An 18,293-nucleotide genomic window follows, 5' to 3' on the forward strand; every position below is an offset into this window, starting at 1 on the left:
TTATATGCGCTTCGTGTATGAAGTTTTGCGCTGTAGAAGTACACATTGTTAACCCAGATCTTCACAGGCCATCTCTGGAAGGTTGTGTGTTATAGTACCCACCAGCAATAACCGATTATACATCGCCATGAGAAGACAGCGAGCATCCCTTGACCCTTGACTTCATTTGAGTAGTATAAACATGGAGATCGGCAGGCGAGGCACTGCTTCCTGGCTGGCTGTTTATTTTCTTAGAGAGACTAAGGCGTTGAGTTTGTCGTCGTCCACCAGACTACCTGAGGCACAAACCGCAAGTTTGGTGCCACGGCCTTGCAGTGTTACTGACTGCGGTGTAAAACAATCTCTATGTGGACACTCTGGTAGTGGAGCACTAAAACTCCAGTAGCAACACTACCGTATATGTTCATACAGACAGGGATGGGACTTTGTTAATCTCAGCCTCTGCAAATTTGGGAGGCAGCCGTTATCTCATGCATTTGTGAGATTTTGGTGAACCTATAGCTAGGAGCAAGTCTTAACGAAGGCGATATCTTAAGACCAACATATACAACAATAGTAACGTATATCCCTCACAGAGTTTAGATATTTAGATCTGTACACGAAGTACGAAGTACTTCAACCTGTACAGTCATACTTACGAATTTCATGGTGTAATAATCTCACGGTATGTGATTGCATTTGTTACACACAATAAACTGTATGCTATCTCGTATTTGAAAAGCTTGCCTGGATATTATTATACCAATATTCCATATTTCCACACTTAATTGTGTCATATTTCCATATGGCAAAGATGGCCCTTAACCTAACTCGTCCTTCCGGCTGAGGATCATGGACCATTTCCACAGTGCCATCTTGGCGCAACAACGCTGTAATCATGCTCTAAAAGCATGGGAGCTACCATGTTCCAGGCGACAAAATGGCTGTATGCAACCGGCCCTGTTTATCCAGTTCAGAACGACTGTGCACAAAAAGTGAGTTCGTGGAGTCGCTTTGTTGCTTCTAACATGCCCGACTTTCCAATTTTGGGCCATCTTCACTTCTAGCGTTAGTAATCGACATGATGGTCATCACACAATATAACTTGTATATGACATACACGCTTTCTCCCCGCGACATTCACCAAACCTTTATAAATATGTCATTCCCCGGGTTGGAGTACTGAAACATACAGACCAATTGGTTAACAGGATTGGTCAATGTAGAACAACACATCTGTTGTCCATGAAGAACCCTGGGATACTGATGAACATTTTGTCAGAAGAGATAGAGATAGTTAAGTTCTGTAGAATTAGTAAACTATACAAAATCTGTTTAATGAATGTCATGAACTTGGTAATGCAAGAAATGGACACCCGATTCCAAACACGCCCATATCCATTTCCACCCCAACCCACGCATGACACCCCACTGACCAAACCCGACCTTAACGATGAAGTTTGGTTTGCGAAATAAACATTCTTCTTCCACGCCCACAACAGGAAGACTTCATGGAACCCACCCTCACGAGACAGGAAAAAACAGCCAAAACAGAAAAAGATTACGCAGGCAAATACATTTGTCAGCAGGTGCAGTGAGACCTAGACGAGTGTGATTTCAAATTATTTATCGTTTCTGTCCACGTATATCTATGCACCTGTGGTGACTTTAAACGATTTTACAATATCGATCTAACAGATAATTGCGATCAATGATAAAGAATCAATAACCGATCATATCTGTAAACGATGACATGATGTTACTTCTCTCAGCATTGTCGATTGATGCAAATACCATTTATTCCATGCCAAACTACCATTCACGTAGCTCTATGCATGAATCTGTGTCAGACAGCATCACTGACCATGGAAACATGACGCGCGTGCTTTACAGAACTTAAACAAATCACTTACGCTAATTGACATGATGAAAGAAGTGAATGCGTTGCGCCAAGAGTTTAACCATTCATCCAGGTACTTCTACAGGGACATACCCTAAAGTAAAAAACTAAAAGACTGATAGCCCGGCCAACATCAAACCTTCTCCATGTGCACCAAGGGAATGGTTAATCATTGATTGGTGCGCTTAATCCCCCGCCCGTGGGAGGCAAGATTTCCACCCGTTGAGAGCGGTGCTTTGGGCCGGGCCAGAAAGGCTATTCGCTTAACGACTGATAAATAATAGCCACCGCAGAAGCACTGCTGTTTTCGCCAATGTTTCAACGCGTGGGCAGAAAACAAGCGCCGTCTCCCGGGTGTGCGGAATCTACGCAGGCATATTAATATTCAAAACACCATAGCGGGGCTAAGTTTTGGCGGCGGTTTGGGCAATAGTTGGATGAACATTTAAAAGTGCTTGTGATCAAGGTTCGTCCATTTTAAGCGCGGTTGTAGCGAGGAAGGGAACCAGGGCCGTGTGAACCTCACCATGATGCAACTCTACCATCTGTGTTGGCTTGGACTATTAGTAATTATATATACAGGTAAGCGATTATGCTTTATACACTTCGCTCTGCTCTTCTTTTCTTGGTGACAAGGGAAATCGGATGGAGGATCTCGTCATTATGTTACATTCTTGAATTAATCTTTCTTGTCATCGTCATGTGCCCATATTCTAGTATATTAAATATTCCTCATGTTTTAGTAGTTTGTCGGAGTACTATGTGTACTTATGCATACAAATGGCATGACTTTATACTCGCTCATATAACCCTCAACAACTGTTCTAGGAGCCTCTGAGCTTAAAAAGGATCAACTAAGCTCACATTACATATTTACGCCTTAATGTCATATTTACGCCTTAATGTCATATTTATGCCTTAATGTCATATTTACGCCTTAATGTCACGTTTACGTACTGCAATATAGCTTTAAGGACAACTATGGAGAGATTAGTTTGAACGGAAAATTAATAAGAAAGTTTTGCGACTTTAAGAAAACACTGTTATCACCCATAGTAGTTTTTAGATGGACGGGTCTGCAGATTCATTACTTCTTTTAGTGTCAGTATTATAGAAGTTGGAGAGTAACATATGGACAAGCGTTATGAACAACTTGTTTATTCTGAATATTATCTAAGTGTCATGACGGCCACGTGTATACCGAGTGTTAATATGCACATTCGGAAAGTTTCGCTTAAGTAACAAAACCAGTGTTCTTAAAGTGTTCAGCAGCTGTTCTGATTGATTTCTAGATGTTCTGGAAATTCAAAACGTGAAGAAGATAACTAGTCTCGATTATCGCACTGATACAAATGAGTGATAACACAGATATTTCAACTGTTACTTATATAAACAAATGATACCAATTTTGGACAAACTTTTATTAACACACAGTCTGAACTGAACTGAACTTGAACATACAATCATCAGGGGCGGATACAGCTTTTTGAGAAAGGGGTGGGTGGGTGTGGGTGTGGGTGTGGGTGTGGGTGTGGGGTGCACACTGTTGAGAAAAGGGTGATGCGCACTTGAATTTTACCTGATTTCAATGGACATTTTACAAAATTTCAGGACAAAACGGCGCATACACCCCCGCCCCTGGATGATCATATAGGTATTCGTAGACATGTACCTCGTCAACAAAAGTTGAAGAAATGATATACTGATAGCAATGAAATGCTAATGTAATCATGCAGTTATATTTATTTATTCGATTTTAAGATTTAAGGTACCTTCTCATGAAACGCAATGTTTCAACTCTTGTATATGTTTCATGGATATGAAACATTCAAAAATGTTATTAAGTTGTTTTCTATTGTAAATAATCGCAAATATCGATAGGTCACCGACGTGGCCTCAAACATCACTGTTTTGATAAACTGATTTTATTCTTATCTTGATCTGCCGTGCAAGAAATGAATAAATGCATACATTCAATTTCATTTACTAGAGATAATATACAGTGTAATGCAGGCCAGACTCTCGTATTATCATCAGAAATAATTACGTTTCAACAAGTTTGAAAGGTTTCCTTAAAACTTAATAAGTCTGTCCTTGTCTGCAGCTTCGTAACACTATAATGTCTAAACATACAGCAGGTGACGCCAGATTGGTGGACATGTCATTCTGAATTACAGACTTAAATGAACCAGATGAATGAATACAAAACTCGGAAGAAATATCGCGTCATCGAAGGAACCAATGACGTTTTTAGCGTTAAATATACGTGGAGCAGAACCGTTATCAGATTTGAGTTTGAGATTGGTCTCTTGGTATAAACTGTATATTTGATTACATGTAGATCAATATCTGTTCCTTGGCATCACTTAAGGAGGACGTTCTGAGAGTTGACTGCGTATATTAAATCATCTGTCCTACGTAATTAATCTTAAACTACTGTTGTTACTGTTTTTTTTCGTAGATATATCATTGGTATTTAGGATAACTTAATTACTATCCACAAAGACGTTTGAATGCGATAATTGATTCTGAATTAAGATATTTTAGAAAAATGGTATTTCCAAAAATAAAGAAATGGCTGCTAAAAGCAGAGTCGGTGAGACGAACCCAGCTTTATCTGAAGCATATGTGTTTATGAATCAATATTTAACACTGGTGACATCAGGTGGGGCGGCGTATCATTCCCTACAAGTCACACATCATAAACACTTGACAAGGCAAGTTAATTGTTCACCTGAAAATGCAAGAACCTTTTGAAACTTAAGACAGAACAAACAAAATAGAATTCGCGTATAGGTCTTTGTCATTTTCGTAGAAAGAATTGAATAGAAAACTAAATTTTGGCGACGGTCTAAGTGATTGCGTTTTCAGATATTTGATTTCTCTTTATCACGTTCTTCTTTATTTATTACTGTTAGCCCCTATAAAACATACATAAGATATAGCGAAAACAAACAGCAAAGACTACCCAAATACACCTCATTCATATTTTGAATGAAAATACGCCTCCACGTAAAATGTTCCACATTATGACGTCTGACATACTAATATCAATCAACCAGTCAAAATGTACACGTATATAGCACTGGATCATTAATTGCAGCTCAAGAGCGCTTGAAAACGTCAAGGGCCCTGATTCATACATGCTGAAGAAATGAGTTTTCAGCAATGATTTAAAAGTGCTTAGTTCATTAGTGCTCACTTCAGAATATTTCTCTTAATTTCCTTGTCGATATGGTACAAACAGAAAAAATATTAGATAGGAGAGGTGAAAATACGCGATAGAGGTCACACAAGAAAGCTGGGCTTGCATCTAAAACATTTAAGAATTGAAACAACTGTTGTTAAATTTAAGTATGTTTGACCTTCACTTTCTCCTGCAATAATGTTTTGAAAGATACAGGCGGCTGGGTTCAGTTAAGACTATGCAAAGAGCAGAATACGCCACTACATGGTTCAATTAATTATAGTCGTGTGGAAGACAAACAAAATCACTTCATTTTCCACAATAACGTGTCTAAGATGCCAAACTACAATTGTGTATTATGTAAAATTTCCATTTATAATTTTCAAAAGTTGTCATATATATCCAGTGAGCTGAACTCCATGACAGTAAATATTTTTCATACAATAATTCTAGCTTTCAGAGTCAAATCTAGAATTAAACATATATCATGAAATCAGCTGAGATGGATAGCTTCTACTGCCCCGAAGGTCTATAATCTTGCTTATTCACATTTAGCTGTAGTGAACATATTGTGTCATTTTGGATGACCCCGCACCAAGCATATCCTAGAGATTCAACATGACGTCAACAATGATATGCTGTGACGTATACTGACGACGTCACTTAACTGTAAGTTTCAATGCTATGACGTCAGCAAGCATATCTGTTATGACGCATAATGTTCTAGAAACCCCATGCAATTAGACCTAAACTGAGCCGATGTCAAACTTAGAGCCATACAAGAGATGGTGTCATTTGGTTAGTCTTTGGCTGTGCAAAACAAATGACATATCGCAGTAAACGTTCGTTGAAATGCGTATGTGCATTGATAACAAAATCCCACAAGTTGTTATGAAAGTAATGAATGAGCGTATATGAAAAAAAGCAATACTTGGTCATTCCGTGCATGCTGGAACTGGTGTGCAGAAGAAGTGGACACATGCCTATAAATGGCGTCTTGGAACGTTTGTACGGTTCTGAAAGTATTTGATTCAAATATTTGAACACGGGCAAGTCTCTGGTCTCTGCTAATTTTCGCTCGAGATGTAGGGAATCTCAGTACAAATATGTGGTGTAACACGGGGTAGTGATTTACCCACAGTTAAATGTGCTCTTCAAGACGGACCTAACAAAATGGAAGAAAGGCTAGGTGTCTACCAGCGGAACATATCGGATAATTTTCTTTCAAGCTTTCCAAGGCTTCCGGACTTTTGAAGTCCGATTGAAAGGGTTATTCTGCATCAAACCTAATATATCAACTCCCGGTGATGAAGAATAGGCCAATAGCACCTCAGACGCAGCAAAATCAAAGGCTTGGTCACTTGTATTATCACCCACTCGTTTGTTACGTTGGACTTTATGGGACACCAAACGTAGATACCTTTCTATTCAAGATAACTATTTCATATTCCTTGATGGATCACGTGTAGCATTCCGCAGTGCCTGTAGTCTATCATTATGATTTTGTGACTCACCAACAAGCTTGTTGTGGGTGTCCTTCCTTTCAGTGACAGCAGTATCATGCATGATATCGTTCATGCAGACTCCAATTAACAGTTTTTATCATGCAATCGCTAGTCTTATACGCTCATAAACCAATCCAATAAATTGGTACCACGATCTGATAAACATGCAAATGAGGTCGCTCATCTGGAGCTATTTTCAACTAGTTTCCTCACACATTTTTTGTCTCTATCTTTAAAGTATTGATTAACGCTTCTTGGTCTAAGATGAAGATTTCTTATTGTGTTGATGTGTTAGTTGATATAAATGAAAATGGGATGCACTGTATGATATGGGTAAATACAATGGTGCTTTACTGCATTATAAGGGGAACACACAGTGGTGCTGAACTGCATAATATGGGAAAACACAATGGTGCTGTACCGCATGGTATGGGTAAATACTCAGTGGTGCTTTACTGCATGATATGGGGAAACACATTTATTGCTTGATATGGGAAAACACAACGGTGCTTTGCTGCATGATATGGGGAAACACATTCATTGCTTGATATGGGAAAACACAACGGTGCTTTGCTGCATGATAAGGAAACAAGCAGGGGTGCTGCGCTGCATAATGTGGCTAAGCACAAAGGTCTTTTGCGGCATGATATGATGAAACACTCATTGGTGCTTGACTGCTTGAAATGGGTAAACAATGGTGCTTTACTGCCTGATATGGGGAAACACTCAATGGAGCTGTACTCGAAAATATGGGAAACACTTAATGCCCCTACACTGCACGATGCCTCACTAGAGCCGATCCTTTGGCGTCCCCATAATTAACTGTTATTTTGTCACCGTGAAAGGGGGAGTGAATGAGTGGGCTTTTACGCCGCTTTTAGCAACATTCCAGCAATATCACGGCGGGGGGACACCCGAATGGGCTTCACACATTGTACCAATGTGTGGAATCGAACCCGGGTCTTCAGCGTGACGAGCGAATGCTTTAACTACTGATCTACACCACGACGCCCAGCTTTTATAGGGATACTAATTTATGACGCTTTATTGTCATTAATAACCGTGAATGTTTTAGCTGATATCTGAAACCAATTGTATGTATAGCTGTCTTTTCTTGTTTTGCAAACTAATAGTTTTGCACCTGTTAGGCCTTATATTTTCACTGTTGTCATTTATATTGACATTTATTGATACAGACAGAAAGTCAATACAAAGTCGCTGTTCGTTATGTGATTGTTACTTGTGAACTAATTAATCTTTCGTCAAGCATTTGCCAATATTTATCCCACTCCCAGTACTTGTGGTATAATATTTAATAAAACTTCACTTTATGAGATCACTTCACAGTGTCACGACAACCAAGGTGTTGTTGTGTTTTGATAAGGGTGTGGCGCTAACGGGGAGTTGATGCAATAATTCCAGGCCTTTCTTTCCAAACAAGCACAGTCATGGCCGATATCACCCACAATCAAATACAAAGGCTTACATGGAAATTTGGCACTTGATTACTGAATGATATGACTGCATGACAACTTTCTCCGACCGAAGGCAATGTCGGTAAAAATAGTTATTTGGTGAGTGAAAACGCCAGTGAAGCAGTGGCTGATAACATGAAAGCATCCCTCAGGTTACGGTGACACACGCTGCAACGCTGTAGTCGCCGTTCCTCACCATCAGTCCTACAGATGACAGGTAGCAAAGAGTCTGAAGCATTAGCTCGTTACGTCAAATATCCTGTTCGATTTTCCAAATGGGTAATTTGTGTAAAGTCCATTTATTCAGCTTTCGATATTAATGGATATTGCGTATAAACACTTTCACTTTCACTTTCACTTTCACTCATACCTCTCGTCCTTTATTACATACTTTCCTATCTGTGACTTATTCTGCCCAGAATCCACTAAGCTGTATAGCCCGTTTACATTTGTTTTTATGATGGTTTATCAAACTGGACGGAGCCATAAGGTCACAGTGTTGCACAATCGACATTCATTTTTTATTTAAAGCTGCACTTAAAAAATATTCCTGTTTTGAGGCAGCGGTTTATAAAATTCGAGATTCGTCCGAAACCGGTGACTAACATCATGAGCATGGATTTGAGGAACGAGGACACGCTGACATGTGTCAACCATGTCAGCGAGCCTGACCATCAGATCCCGTTAATCTCTCGTACAAGCATGCGTTGCTGAAGGTCTTCATGGATAGAACTAGTCGTCTAGCTGGAGAATGTACATGCCAAGTGGGCAGCGTACGGCACATAAATGGTTTATACTGCCAAAGTAGAAAATATGCATCGTCAACACTTCGCTGTGTTAAAATTCTGAAAGTGAGTTTGGAACTTTGAGGCAGTGTCCATGCCAAGACTATCAAATCTCCTCCCCAGCCTTCATAATATCGTACGTCTGACACACATTCTGGGGAAGGGACTGTGTTTCAGTGAATTTTAAGTAATCATCTTGTCATCTCGGAGATGAAAACGTATTTATTTGAACTCGTCAGAAATACATGAGCGGCATATTAGTGTTGACAGTGTCTCCACTGATGCCAACTGGCTGCATGTGTGAAGGAAAGAACATATTTTGGAAAACTGCAAATTAAATGTACTAGCATGAGCAAAACACGTGTCCCTAGGGGGAATACACATTTATCAAACTCCTACGCTGATGAAACCTTAGGAAGAAAGATAAATCCTGGCAAATTCGCTGACTAAATATCACAACACAATGCACCCGGTAAAAAAGTAACCTGCATTCGATTATTTTATTTCCGATTCTGTGCTGGGGCGTTCCACTTCAAAGTTGTGTTTTGATATAAAGCCTCACGTTGCACTCTGTATCACTTTATGTGGTTAACTAAGAATACAATTTTGATTTTTGAATTAAGACGAGAGACCGGAATCGTTTACTGGTAAGCAAGACTCTTCAAGAAGGTACAATATAGACAGGTAATTAAACTGTAGAAACCTACAGCTTGATAAAAAGCGTAAGCAAGGGCATCAAGTTCCCGTGCAATAGTGTTTGTTATGCTTCAAGGTAGAGGTTCATAGTAGATTGTTCATATTCCAGGCACAATGTCGCTCATACGCAACAAACACAGTTACTTGAGGACCGTTATTAGCATCATCAAAATAAATAAAAGCAGTTCATTCAATATTCTGTTGAGTGGAAGTAAAATAGCCTAAGGTTTTATTACCTGAGAGTCTTGTCATAATTCATATCACATACAATGATCTTTATGACTCCTAATGAATGCATGGCAGTGATGATCAATATTTCAAAAAAAACCCGAAACTATATAAATAACAAATTATTGAACAGATCAGACACAAGAAGCTGGTCCTGACGTCAAGCGGACAGTAATCAGAAAAAATATATCTTTTAACAATGCTAAAATGATAAACAATACTTGACCTTTAAGGATGAGGCTTTGCAACGTGCTGCATATGTCGAGACCGCTCTAAATGATGGCAAATACATGAAGATAAATCTCGCCAAATGATCGCCATTTTAAGCGTGGTCTCCGCTAGGGTAATTACGCGAGTCCAATATCCGCCGAAGCTCGGCTAGTTTTCCCAATAGTATTAGGAGCGTTAGACTCGCACAACCTGGCAACAATGAACTCGATAAGTCGCTCTTAAGTAATGCTGATACCCTAAATTTGCAGGAAACTCTCACAGACAAATAAATACTACTAAATTGGATTGTAATGGATGGATTGCAAGATGCGAGATATTTAAGGATGTGTTTTCTATCCACTCAGTGTGGTTGTTCCCGACTGCATACTCTATATCGCGATATATCGGGGATGTTATTTGGTATAAAAGTGCATGTGTGTATATATATGTGTATATATATATATATGGGCCTTCTTGGTCTAATGGAATCCACGAAATTATATATGATGAATGAATGAATGTCAACTTGTGCCTCACCACTTATCTGGAACCACATTGAAGAATAACGTCATTTGAGCATACCAGGGACCTATGAGCAAATTGTTTTCTTCCATATTTGACATTACGTCTGTTGTCGTCTGTGTGAAAAGTCTTACATGTTTTCCATGGTGATGACGATGTCAATGCTGTTGATCACTAGATCATCTAGCGACCATGCTTGTCATGAGAGGAGACTAACGGGATCGGGTGGTCAGACTCGCTGACCTGGTTGACACATGACATCTGTTCCCAGTTGCGCAGATCGATGATCATGCTGTTGATCACTGGATTGTCTGTCAAGACTCGACTATTTACAGACCGCCGCCATATAGCTGGAATATTGCTAAGTGTGACGTAAAACTAAGCTCACTCTTTCACTAGAATATCTAGCCCAGCCTCTGATATTTACATGTATTGCAGACTGCTGCGTTGGAAACAAGCACCCAACCGTCCCGATGATTTCTGATTGAAATGATTAAAGTTACCGGCATAAAACAACCGCAACCGCAACCGCTACTGCTAATTCTACTGCTGTCGTTACTGCATGTGCACTGTCACTACTAGTGACTTGACAAAACTATTACTACTCCTGTAAAAGTGTCCTAGGAAAGTGATTCATGTGTTCGCTCGCTGGGCCGAAAACGCGGGTTCGATCCCTGAAATGCTTACAGTGTGTGAATTGCGTTTTTGAACAACCAAACCCCCTCCCCTGCCCTTATCTGAACCCATAAAGCCTCGCCTCTTCCTGGCCTTATTTCATCAACGTGTACGGCTCAGTATGTATCAACTCTGCCAATACTCCACCAATATCACTGCGGGAAGCCGGCTTAAGGAAATATTTCGCCTATAAATCTCCTTTACCACCAGCAGGTGCTTTAGCGCTGGACGATCCACCGACCACAACGTCCTCTGAAGAATTTCAGAATATTTTGATTTAAGTGTAAAATTGATATTATTTTAATTAATATTGCTTAAAAACAAAACAATAATCAATTTCAGTTTCTCTTCCTATTTTGCTACAAAGGAACGCTGACAAAAGTCTTCTTAGCAGAACATATTGACTCGTCAACGGTGAATTTATGGCTATTCTCATTTTGCTACGAAAGTCATTCCGGTCCGAGAGCATTGTTAATTCATTAAACCTGTATCAAGTACCGTGTAAGGGTTACAACACACGGTGCAAGAGATATTGTCCAGTTTTCATGTTACCAGGTACACAAAGTGGTCGGCAAATCAATTCTATCAACATGCTATCGACTGGCCTGATTTGTTCTTAATTACAGATAGGGCATTGTCAACAGCAGGTATGACGACAGGTTGGCCATTAAAGTGTGTATATATTAGGCTATTAATCATTGTGACAGCTAGTGGACATGGGGAACGGATATCACACAAGACATTGATAGCGACGTCTTAATTACCGTTTCCCTTATGTTCTTTGAACTCTTAATATTCCACCACTGTTTGAATGTGTCCTAACAATTATTAAGGCAAACTGTGTATAGTTAATTAACATTTAAATTGACAGTTATTGGGCTTTAAATCCACTTTGACGTAAATAACTCTTAAACAGATCAACAATTGTAGCTGATTAATACGTATTTGAACGTAATTCATTGCTGGTGTTCTTAAGGCAAGAATGCTTACTCATCGCAAACACCAGGTGTCATCACATGTGTTTATTCATATTGTTTTCACTGTTCTTTTGCCATTTGAGTCCAACGGAGTCTGTGTCCGTGGATATTCGACACAGGTTATTCGCTTTTGTTTATATCGTAAAGGATGGTGAGTTACCTATTCAGAGCGATGACCAATCACGTCAAAAAGCCAGGGTTCGATTCCTCAAATGGGCACACTGTGTTAAGCCCACTCCTGGTATCCCCCGCCATGATATTTGTTAAATGCGGCGTGAAACATTTTCAATTCTTTAAACACACTACTTGAATTCATTATTGATAAAGACGAATGGGGTGATGACAAGGTGAGACAATTCATGCTATCAGCCACTGACCCATACTGGATAATTTAACCATATGAAAATACACTGTAGGAATTCTGTGGTGTTCTATCTGACCTATTTAGTCTACTAATTAATAGTCATCTCGTACAATGGGACAGTCTCATTTCGGGTGTCCCCCGCCATGTTATTGCGAGCATAATGCTGAAAGCGGTAGATCTGTAAATAATCGACCAGACAATCAAATGATCAATAGCATGAGTATTGATCTCTGCCATCGGAATACGAAATGTGCCAAACACCCGATGTCGTCCATCGTCTCTTGGGTTGCTGTGGACGACCAAACCTTCACTCACCCTCTCACAAACCTCCTCGCTCACTCACTCACTCACTCACGCACTCACTCAGTGTTCGCATGGAGGTTTGCTGATACGACACAATATCACAGCGGTCCGATTCTCATGTGAATCGTGTACGCCCGTTTACTCCACTTTTAGCAATATTCGTTGTATGACGTTGGGGACTTCACGAGGTCGGCTTCATGATGTGAAGACTCAAACCCGGGCTTCGGCTGGATGAGCAAATACCCCCGCCAAACCGAAATGTTACAATGGACATTGCCTCATTTACTTATAATTACCATTTATATATGAAATTGTATTTACATAATTAATCTTAATGGTTTTGCAAATGACTAATAGCTTATGTTTTCTTTCAGGAAGCTGCTACGCCGCAACAAGCGATGACGAAAGTGAGGCTGAGACCAGCCATTCGAGAGTGAGGCGGAACGGTTGGAGCATGTACAGACTGGGCAGAGGTCTACAGATGCTCAGATTGGGTAAGCGAGGATTGCCTATGATTCGACTGGGCAGAACACCATCCAGCGACACCGCACTGACACCAGAAGAAATCCGATACCTACTGACTTCAATGATGGACGACTCAAAGACTTTATCTAGTCGACAAGTCCCGGTGCCAAGGTACGGCAAGGACCTGGACTACCAGACGGCGTACGAACAGAGTCTTGGCGATGACGACGACGAGAAAATTATGCGACGCTCTGCGAATCCCCTCGAAATAGATGAAGGTCTTCCGCGTCTGCGTCCAGCACCCCGCGGAGGTCGCTTCCGCCGTTCTGATCTCTCGCAGTTCACGAGACTTTCCGAGAAACTCAAGGAATTACAGAACCGTGAGAGAGCGGTGGCTCTTCCAAGGATTGGACGCTTTTCAAAGGAAAGAGCAGTGCCTATCCCAAGGATTGGCTGAAGTAGACATGTACACGAACCTTAATTCTGAGGGTGCATTTACAATATGTAATATTAGACTACAGCTCAGTGAACAAACGATACTCACACTGCGATATTATCCGATACATCGCTCATAAACCATTCCTTATGCATATGCATATGTTTATTTTTTCTTTTGATGGTATTCTCTAGCACTGAATAAGTCACAATCACAGAGTCCTTTTGTAGATATGGTTAATTTCCTGGTGCCAAAGTCTGCCATTACCCCAGCCAAGAGACGTGTCGTAGGTTGAATCAATGTTAAAGAAACTCTAGAGTTTGTATCATGAACGATTTTCCACTCGTGAAATGAAACTCAAGGGAAACATTTTCTGAATGTGAATAAAAAATTGTATTTTCATTATGTTGAGCTGCGATTGTTTCGTTCGGACGACTGTCAATACGTTTGCCTGACATACTGGCGATTACGTAAAGTGACACAAATCGCCAAGGGTCCGTAACTACTTGACTGCGGTTACCCGCACCTCACACCTCCAGCTTTCCATTTTACAAACAAAGCATTTCCTGAGTATTTACACTGGTTAATACCTGGCCAAACTGATAAACACAATGCACAGAACGTGTTGGATCAACAGGCCACACCTGGAGTATTGTTTATCGTACACTATATACTAATCAGTTGAAGTAAAGAACGACATAAGATCATCATCTGAACCTTTCCACCTGGTACATCTGTCTCTTCCACGAGTATCCGTTATTTCTTCTTTTAGCGGTTATTAAGAGAAATATATACTACTCAAAGACGACAGAGAACACAAATGACTTCAGTTAATTGTTCATGTCATGGAGGGAATTTAAAATTTGAAAATGGACGGAATTTAAAGTTTGCAAAAAAAAATGAAACCGATTAGATGTTCTTTAACCCTTCTTCTCTGAGTAGTTGAAGTCACCATCAATAGCCGAAAGAACTAAAGGCAGGCACCAGAAGTTTACATATCACGTCATCATTTACCGACGATGTCATCATTTACCAAAATGGCGCTGCATCGCTTGATATAGACCTTCACAGCAATGTCGTGGTCAGTAAATACTGTCTTCGCTTTATCAACACGTACATAGCTAATTAAGCATGCATTCTGAAAAGGAACCCTTGACATTTATTAATAATTTAAGCATCTTTAGGTCAAGATAGCATCGGCGATATTGTGTTGTAAAGAAAACCATACTTTGATTTTAACATCTGACTGGCAAAACAATATAAGCAGCACATTTAATTGTTTGTGATTACCTTTTGGTTTTGGTTTTGTTGATTTATGATAAACAATAAAGGGTAGATAAACTCTCGGATAAAGCATTATCTCGATGATATGCAACATAAATCTAATAACGTTCTCAAAACGCTAACAAGCTGAATACCTGGTATCTGTCAACCAGTTCAAACTGACAAGACAATACCAGCTTCACTGTCGGTTACATTACCACTAATGTATTTTGTTTGCTTCAGGTTTTCGCTACCATGAACGGTGGGTGTATACTTTCATGTCATTTCATGAGTTTTAACATACCGTTAATAACAACGAGGAATGTTTAGTCCAGTTCTAAACACATCCATCATTGATCGGCACGTGCGCTTCCTGGTGTACACACAGATTCCGTCAGCTCCGTACATCGTTATCATTTCTAAGAACGTAGTATTTAAGTAATAATAGAATAAAAAGTAACATCTTAGGATATGTTTTTTGATTGTCGATAAAAACCTGGCCGAAAAATATAATCCTTGGATATGTAATCTTGCATACGAAATACTAATAATCACTTAGAATTATCGTGTCTACCTCGAGACATTTCACCATTGAACAGACTGTCCGTAATTGAAGTCTCTGCATTTGCGATTGAGCAATGAGAAAAATGTCCTTTGTGATTCAGAATCCGCCATTTTGTCCGACAACGCCATACCTGCTCGACAAATTTTAAAGCATATATTCGACATAAACATCAGAATCCCGATCCACAAAGCATTCATAACGTTACGATCTGCCGTAAGTGTACACTTTACCACAGACTTACGACCTGTCGTAACTCTACACTTTACCACAGACTTACGACCTGTCGTAACTCTACACTTTACCATAGACTTACGACCTGTCGTAACTCTACACTTTACCATAGACTTACGAATGTCGTAACTCTACACTTTACCATAGACTTACGAATGTCGTGACTGTATGAACGCTTTGTGGGTCATGACCTATAACTCACGGAAATGTGACCCGATTCCTTAATAGAAGTCTGCCGGTGTGTTTTGAAGCAGTTGTACAAGTTGATTAAGACTAATTCATCCGCTGTTGTCGGAAGGTCCATCTAACAGACGCTTAAAGTGTTTAGGTCATGGATGTCAACTTTCTATAATGAGAACCCCGGCATTTCGGAATATTGTCTTGCTCAATCGGGTGATGACATATATTCCGAAACATGCAATTCATTATTCAGAAGTTTGATATTCATAAGTTCCCTTTGAGTGTAATACTTCTAAATGCCATTCAAAAAGTCCATCTAGTCTGTTTAAAAAAACATGTCGAAATCCTAGATAGCCTGATTATGGACAAATACATCAACTTCATCAAACATGAAATAAAAAACAATCACATAAAATTAACTATTATGTAATGATAGTATCAAATACCTTTTCATAATCACGTCATAATTACGTCATCTATATTTATTTTCGATAATGTAACAACATGGAGTCATATTGCCTCGCAACGAAGTAGGTGATCAATATGAAGCGAATGTAATTAGAAGTAACACGACAAAATAGTTTTATCGACATCCATGTTCCTATGGGTGATGTAGCATTGACGCCAGTGATGTTCCTGACAACGCTTCAAGCTGCTTCTAGGCTAATACACATGGGCAGTGAGTTAATCATATCCGTTTTTATAACAAAATGTCGCTATGCAATTGTTTTTGTACATCAAACGTGTTCTTATACAGAAATCACCTGAGCAATATTCCAGCTACATGATGGCAGCGTCATCGAGTTACCAGACAATCTAGTGAATGATATCTTGAGCATCGACCTTCGCAGCTTCGCTATGATGACTAGCATGAACCTAGTCAGGACACTTGGCTGTCATATATATGTCATTATTGGCCTCTTCCGACAAGAACAGTCACCTCCTACAAGCATGGATTGTTGAAGAACAAATCTGAGCCGGATCGGCATGTCGGAACCTGTAACGTCACACGTAAAACCTATAACCTCAAACGTCAGACAGGTAACGTCAAATGTGAGACATGTGACGTCAAACGTGAAGCCTGTAACGTCTATCAATTCCACTATGTATCGCACGAGGAATTAGCTTCACATCTGAAATATACCCAAGGACGGTACTAAATCACATAAGCAAGAATTCTGCGTCCGGAAATACACATTGATAACATTGATACTTAATCTTCACGAATCATGAAAACTGTTAAAAGAGATGAACACTTAAACAATACCCTGTTCCTAGTGTTCCTTACTATGGCCAACATAAACACAGAGCGCGTTTCAATTTCCAAGTGCGCGTTTCGATTTGTAGATTGAAAATATTACAGTAAATGGTTTAATGGTTGAGTTTGAATAATGCTAATTCAAGAACTCTGTATTCACAAACGATATATCAGAGTAAGAAAAGGATGGGTACTCTTGTGACAAACAGATGCTGACAATTAGAACATACATTCACTATGATAAGACCATAATTAATGGAATATAACCTGACCTTCTCTTCTGAGACGAGGTTTCGCAAACACCTGCAGCTGGTGTCATCAATGATTTCTGTATCGTACCATAGAAACAAGGATACAGACACGCTTCCCTGCATTTTCTGCTGACGCAAGAGTATCTACTAGCTTCTATCAAAGCCAGGTTTCTGCTAGGCTTTAAAAATGACTACGGAAATGGTCCCCGACAACAGAAATACATCCAAGCTTACAAACAACTTTCTTGAAGCTCTGTTGCTGGAAAGAGAATTACCTGCGGTTGTTGCAGCACTCTGTTAGGTTAAGCTGACTTACCGAAAACAATACATAAAACCAGAGTCCCTGGTTGCGCCTTCACGGGATTCATATATGAGCACGCTAAAGGTCAGCTACAGTTACGATCTAGTCGCACATGGCGGGTCCCCTCAATTGCTTTTATCTTGGTTTAAAATATCGTAAACGTGAGATCTATTCATTTCTACACGGGGCAGAATGTATGCCCTTGCATTATTTATAGCATCATAAATTACCATGTTGTCTAAAATGAGAGGTAACACGGCAAGGTAGCCATGATAGTTTATCCTATCTAGTAGCCCATCTCCCAGACCGGAAGTAGTTCCGCAGTGAAGGGAAAACGACACAGTCACTGGGAGTAATTACCGCCATCGGTGTTCACGCGAAGAAAATACCTTCCGTTGTGTTGAGAGTTAATTACAGGTGGGCAATATGGCTCGTTTGATGTCCGATCTTAATACCTTCAGGTTGAAATGCCTGGGTATTTGGAATAGGCTGTGAAATCTCGGGGAACATATTCCGTGTCATATTAATTGTAGTGTA

General features: G+C 39.9%; 1 protein-coding gene across 1 annotated transcript; it reads left to right on the forward strand.

The window, feature by feature from the left end:
- The first annotated feature begins 2,104 nt into the window (after nt 1–2,104).
- LOC137261131 (myomodulin neuropeptides 2-like) lies at nt 2,105–14,109 on the forward strand. The gene is made up of 2 exons (XM_067798825.1): nt 2,105–2,461; nt 13,181–14,109. Exons 1-2 carry the CDS (start codon nt 2,407–2,409, stop codon nt 13,726–13,728), a joined length of 603 nt encoding a protein of 200 aa, XP_067654926.1. The 5' UTR covers nt 2,105–2,406; the 3' UTR covers nt 13,729–14,109.
- The last annotated feature ends 4,184 nt before the right edge of the window (nt 14,110–18,293 follow it).

The sequence above is a fragment of the Haliotis asinina genome, chromosome 14, assembly GCF_037392515.1.
Source record: "Haliotis asinina isolate JCU_RB_2024 chromosome 14, JCU_Hal_asi_v2, whole genome shotgun sequence".
In the NCBI taxonomy this organism is placed as follows: Eukaryota; Metazoa; Mollusca; class Gastropoda; order Lepetellida; family Haliotidae; genus Haliotis; species Haliotis asinina.

Bases quoted from the DNA above. Each gene is read 5' to 3' on its own strand.
- LOC137261131 (XM_067798825.1), top strand. From the start codon at position 2,407: ATGATGCAACTCTACCATCTGTGTTGGCTTGGACTATTAGTAATTATA. The intron at 2,462-13,180 runs GTAAGCGATTAT...GTTTTCTTTCAG, and splicing joins ATTAGTAATTATATATACAG to GAAGCTGCTACGCCGCAACA.